The following is a 6,000-nucleotide window of genomic DNA, read 5'->3' on the forward strand; positions in this document are numbered from 1 at the left end:
CTTTTTTTTTTAGCCTACGTAATTTTTTGGCGGCACCCCTGACACAGCTAGGGGGCACCCCAGTGTGCCGCGGCACCCACTTTGAGAAAGGCTGCCTTAAAATATCGTGAATGTAACTCGACACCCTCGCCTCATTTAGTATGCGCAGTTGAATATGCAAATGAGCCCCGCCTCCACTCGCTCTCTCAGCTCAGAGATCCACTGGTTGACGATCACACGTTGATCTGATTGGTTACAAGGTGGTTTGTGACGTCAGAAACACCAGCGATTTCAAAGCGTGTTTTTGAGACTCAGCTTATGAATTTGCTTACCGTGAAAATAGCATTATGACATAAAAACACCAAACAACCAATAATCCCAGTAATATTTGTACTGTAAGCAGCTTTCAATAAAATGTAAATATTTTAATCCGCAGAAATGACAATGACATAATTCCATGTTAATTACGAACAGTGAGAAATGTCTCGCGTATGCGTCATAGTTTGGCGCAGTCCCTCAGATTTTCTGCATGAATCAAACCTCGGGAGTGTTTTTCCTCTACGAGTGAAAGTGACAGGAGAGAGTTCAGAGAAAGTGTGTGTGTTTGTGTGCTAACTAGGTTAGACGGAGGACTGCCAACAGGAAAAAATGTCTGAACTTTCCTCTGCAGGACTCACACAGGGCAGAACTACTGTCCATTAAAAACACTTCAGACACTCACAGAGAGAAAAGACACGACGTTTAGCCTGCGATAAGACTGGAATCTTTATTAGAGCTCCAGACAGGCTGTGTGAGATGTGTTCAGTGAGTCTCTTAGGAAAGCTCAACTGTTTTGCTGAACTCTCCTTCTCAGATGTTTTTCCCTGAGAAAAAGACCCAGTAGGTGTCTATAGTCTCTGAAGATATCACAATGTCTCAATATGAACATACTCTGAGCTGTAATTTGGTCAACTATTGACTCATTTCATCGTCTCAGAGGTTTCATGAGCAGAAAGATCACCTGCTAGTGTTCTCATGTGGTCCAGTTGAGCTGTTGGGTTGTATCCTACTTTTTTACTGGAATAAATCAAAATATCAAATAAAATTTTCTTAAGGTAAACATATTTTGTGCACTTAAGGTCATGCCATTTCTGGATTCAAGGGCTGAAAGAGAGAGAACAAAAAAATAGAATTGGGCCAATATGCTTTCCCCCTTTAATAAACAGAACCAAATGTTTTCGGTTTGAATGGGGCATAAATTCAATAAACATCAATTTACATTGTTGACTGTTCGTTGTTAGGCAACATGATAGTGCAGGTCTGAATCAGTGACATCAAGATTTTTCCCAGATGTCGTAGTCTTAAAAGGTTGCATTTTTGGCTTGCAGGATACTTACGTGGAAGAGAAGAGTCTGTTTCTCTTCCTGCTTGATGTAAAAACGACATTTGTTGATGTGTTTTCCAGGGGGAGAATTTTGTTCTATGTTGGCCTATGCTACAGCAATCAGAAACCCAAACAAAATGTCTCCCTGTGTAGCGTTAAACTAAGCAATGTCCATTTCTTCAAGTCGTGTGGAAGCGCTAGTCTCTCGCAGCGTAATATTATGCAATTTGCATCTTATTTTGTCCAAAAATCTGGCCTCTTAGATAATTACGTCTTCAATTGGTTCAAAATGCGGCTGCTAGACTTTTAACAGGCACTCGTAAAAAACAGCATGTAACTCCAATTTTAGCCTCACTTCATTGGTTGCGTGTGTAAATAACAAGTACTTTGGTTCTACTTCATTTCAATAGTCCACTTTCTATTAAGAACATGTAGTTAACGTTACAACTACATGTCAACTAACTCTTATTAGAAGTAGACTATAGTAGGCTATGGTTAGGCGTTAGGGTTCGGGTTAGTAGAATAAGTTGACTCGTAGTTGCAAAGATACTTACAGTATAGTCTGTTGGGTGAGCCAGTGTTGTAGTACTGGAGACTCGGACTCGTCTCGGACTCGAGACCATATTTTAATGGTCTTGGTCTTGTCATGGACTCGTGTCCATTTGGACTCGGAATTGACTCGTACTCGAACATTTTTTTTTTAGGACTCGGACTTATTCCCGAGTCCACTCGAGTTCAATTAAAAATATTTTTCATGATTATTAATGTATGTTAATAAAATAATTCTTTAAATTGATTGACACGCCCAGTGATTGGTGATTTTCTAGTGCGCAACTGCGCATGACAAATTGTAATAAAATTACTTTTAACGCCACCTACTATGTGGCCTTTTTCAGTAAATCCAGTAAAAAAAAAAAAAAGGATTTCTCTAAGTAAATAAAAGTAAATTAGGTAATCAACCCTCACTGGTCTCGGTCTCGACTCGGACTCGACCGTCTCTGGTCTCGGACTCGACTCGGTCTCGACTCTCTATGGATTCGGTCTTGACTCGGACTCGACTCTCTCTGGTCTCGGTGTCGACTCAGACTCGAGTGAGGTGGTCTTGACTACAACACTGGGGGGAACATCAAAATAAAGTGTTAGCAGATATTAAGTTACTCATAGTTAGTAAGAATGTCTAAAGTGGACCATCGTGTTCATCTAAAATATACTCTAACCATTTCTGAGTTTGAGTTAATGTTCCTCTCCCTTTTTCTAGGTTTTGATGGCTGTTACGCCTATGTGAAATATAACGGAGAGATGCTCCCCTTCAGCGGTGTTCACGGCACCGTTTCCATCTCCAAGACTGATCCCTCTGTGAAGATCGGCTGTCGTGGCCCAAATCTATGCGATAGCAGTCCATGCTGGGATGGGTTGATGTGCGTGAACCAATGGTACACTTACCAGTGTGTGCCGCCGGGCGACTGTACCTCCAACCCTTGCCAACACGGTGGAAGCTGCGTTCCCGGCGTCCGTGGAGGCTTTACCTGCACATGTGAGGAGTTTTACACGGGAAGAGTGTGCGAGAGCCTGGTGGCCTGTCTGGGAGTCCGGTGTCCACAGGGAACGGAGTGCAATCTGGGAGCAAATGGAGGATTTACCTGTAGTCCAAGCGCCACCACCGAAGAGATGGTTCTGCCCATCTGGGCGGTTCCTGCAATCGTGGGCAGCTGCGCGACCGTCTTAGCGCTGGTTGTTTTAAGCCTCATTCTTTGCAACCACTGCAAGGGCCGTAAGAAAACCAAAGTGCCAAAAGATGAGAAGAAAACAGAGAAGAAGAAGAAGAAAAAGAAAAAGAAAGGCAGTGAGAATGTGGCGTTTGATGATCCGGATAACATCCCGCCCTACGGAGACGACATGACTGTCCGGAAACAGCCCGAAGGAAACCCCAAACCTGATATCATTGAGCGGGAAAACCCTTACTTGATCTACGACGAAACCGACATCCCGCACAACAACGAAACCATTCCCAGCGCCCCGTGCGCCGGTCCGGAGGCCGACATGGAGCACTACGACATCGACAACGCCAGCAGCATTGCTCCATCAGATGCGGACATCATCCAACACTACAAACACTTCCGAAGCCACACTCCCAAGTTCTCCATTCAGCGCCACAGTCCTCTGGGATTTGCTCGTCAGTCCCCTCTTCCGTTGGGCGCTACGACTAGCTACACCTACCAGCCGAGCTACACCCAAGGGCTCCGCTCGACCCCGCTCAGCCATTCAGCTTGTCCTACGCCCAATCCCTTGTCCCGCCACAGCCCGGCTCCCTTTACCAAGCCATCCTCCTTCTACCGCAACACTCCCACTCGTGAACTCAACTTGGCAAGGCGCGACGGAAGCCCTCTCGACTTCCACGGAGACGTGTGCCAACCTGGTATGTTCAACTACGCCACACGTTTGGGTCGGCGCAGCAAGAGTCCTCAAACCATGGCTGGTCACGGATCCCGTCCCGGGAGCCGCCTGAAGCAACCCATCGAGCAAATCCCATTGGAAAGCGGGCCGCCTGTGGGGTTGTCCATAGAAGAGGTGGAACGCCTCAACACGCCTCGGCCCAGGAACCCTAGCATCTGTAGTGCGGATCACGGGCGTTCTTCGTCTGAGGAAGACTGCCGTCGACCACTCTCACGTGTCCGTAACCCTGCGGATGGCATCCCCGCTCCAGAATCCTCCTCCGAGAGCGACTCCCATGACTCCTTCACGTGCTCGGAGATGGAGTATGACCGGGAGAAACCCGTGTCCTACAGTTCTCGCATGCCTAAGCTTTCCCAGGTCAACGAATCGGACGCCGATGACGAGGACCACGGAGGGAGGCTCCGACCGAGGCGATACTCCAGTCGACGTGCCGAAGGAGGACCGGCCAGCGGTCACAACACACTCTCGGAGTATCAGCACCACACTTTACCCCACAAACTGGGCCAAGGGTCCAACAACTTCAACTGGGACAACCTACTGAACTGGGGTCCGGGGTTCACCCACTACGTGGACGTTTTTAAAGACTTAGCACTGCTACCCGAGAACTCTGCTGCTAAAGATATCGAAATGAAGAGCGGCGACGGCTCCATCACGATCCTGAACGAGGGTGAAGCCGAGCAGTACGTATGAGAAACACATCTGAGACTGGAGTCAGGAGCTGTGATGAAACATGAGATATTTGATTAAGACGAACTTAAATGCAGCAAGGCAGAGCACTGATTTTGAAAGACGTGCACCGAACACCCAACACTGTCCATAGTTACACACTAGACTAGGGGTTGCACAGACTCGTCGTTGGGTCTCAGTTGGCAAATTGTGGAACGTGCAACGGTGCATCCCAGTTTATTTGCATGCCATTATCTTTGTACAGTATTGGCCAATTGTTTTTGTAATTTAGTGTAATTAAGTGAACCCAGAGCACTTTGCGCATTGTGAGTGAACCCCACTTGGTGCTGTGTACAACTGAGATTATCTAAACGTTGCATTTTCAATGCTGGATGCTGTATTGTGAGTCATTTATTTTAAGGTAAACAGTGATCATCTGACTAGTAAATGAATACCTGTGCAACCCCTAGTATAAACACACACAGCCTGGAAGAGGAAGACACTACCACGAACACACACGTATGAAATAACTCAGAATGCACAAATAAAGTTGGTCATGTTTAGGGGTCGTTGTGACCCTCAGTGACTCTGGGATCCGTCCAATTGGCCGATTGTCCTGTGTGTTAGTGCCTCGACCTCTAGGAATCAGATCCGAGAGCTCGGTGTGAAGAGCAGGGCCATATTTGGCTCCGGTTCTTCGTGCTCCAGCCAAAAGAGAAAGAAAAGCTCTGGAACCGTCCGCCAAGAACGGGTGTTTCTCATCCTGAATAACTGGCTGCCGTCTAAAACAACACAACCTCCAGATATGAGATTAATCAGGCCTCTGCCTTCTGGATATTTGAGGATTTACGTTTGGGAGCACGGACGCTATGACTTTCTATGGTTGTTTGTATTGGTGTATTGCAGGATTCGTACAAACACACTTGACCCGTCTAACGCAATGCCCATCTGCTATGAGACTATGAACTTGTGTACATTTTGTATTAATAAGAAAGCTCTTTGGAAGTCAATGTTCTCTGTTGATATGTGTTTTTTGTTTTATTTTGCTCTATGTTTTTAAAAATGTACTGTTTCTACTTTTTTACTGTTTATTAACTTAAAGGTTCATCAGTGTTTTTCATGGATATTTTTCATATGCTGGAAATGAGGTTCCTACTTTCAGCGGAAGATTGAACTTCTTATTTTTTACATTTGTTACTTATGTAACATCAGTATTTTCCACTATTTTGATAAAACTATAACATAATGTCTGATTTATACGTGTAAAAGCCAATAACAGAATAAAAAAAAATATTTATTTAAAAATACTCGGTTTTCATTTCCGTTTTGATGTGGTGAGACTAACCTGACTAAAATCAGGTTGGGTTGAAGGATGGAATTTAAGGAATTTAGTCATAAACATCTCATAATGTGGACAGAAATGAATCTGTATGAATTGAATAAAACATTTAAGGGTTTAGATGACAGATAAACACAAGCGTGACTTAAAACTTTAGTAGTGTAACCCAGATAATGTTGATTGCCAGTAAGGGTTTAAA

General features: G+C 45.0%; 1 protein-coding gene across 2 annotated transcripts in view; it reads left to right on the forward strand.

The window, feature by feature from the left end:
• Window positions 1-5,767, forward strand: part of fat4 (FAT atypical cadherin 4) — a 78,414-nt gene extending 72,647 nt beyond the window's left edge. For both annotated transcript variants that reach the window (XM_089135150.1, XM_039654971.2), the window contains one exon: window positions 2,601-5,767. In XM_089135150.1, coding sequence (XP_088991276.1) covers window positions 2,601-4,486 — 1,886 coding nt within the window. In that variant the 3' untranslated portion in view covers window positions 4,487-5,767. The remainder of the gene's footprint in view (window positions 1-2,600) is intronic.
• Window positions 5,768-6,000: the final 233 nt, after the last annotated feature.

Source organism: Pimephales promelas, chromosome 9 (assembly GCF_988280905.1).
Source record: "Pimephales promelas chromosome 9, fPimPro1.hap1.1, whole genome shotgun sequence".
Lineage (NCBI taxonomy): Eukaryota > Metazoa > Chordata > Actinopteri > Cypriniformes > Leuciscidae > Pimephales > Pimephales promelas.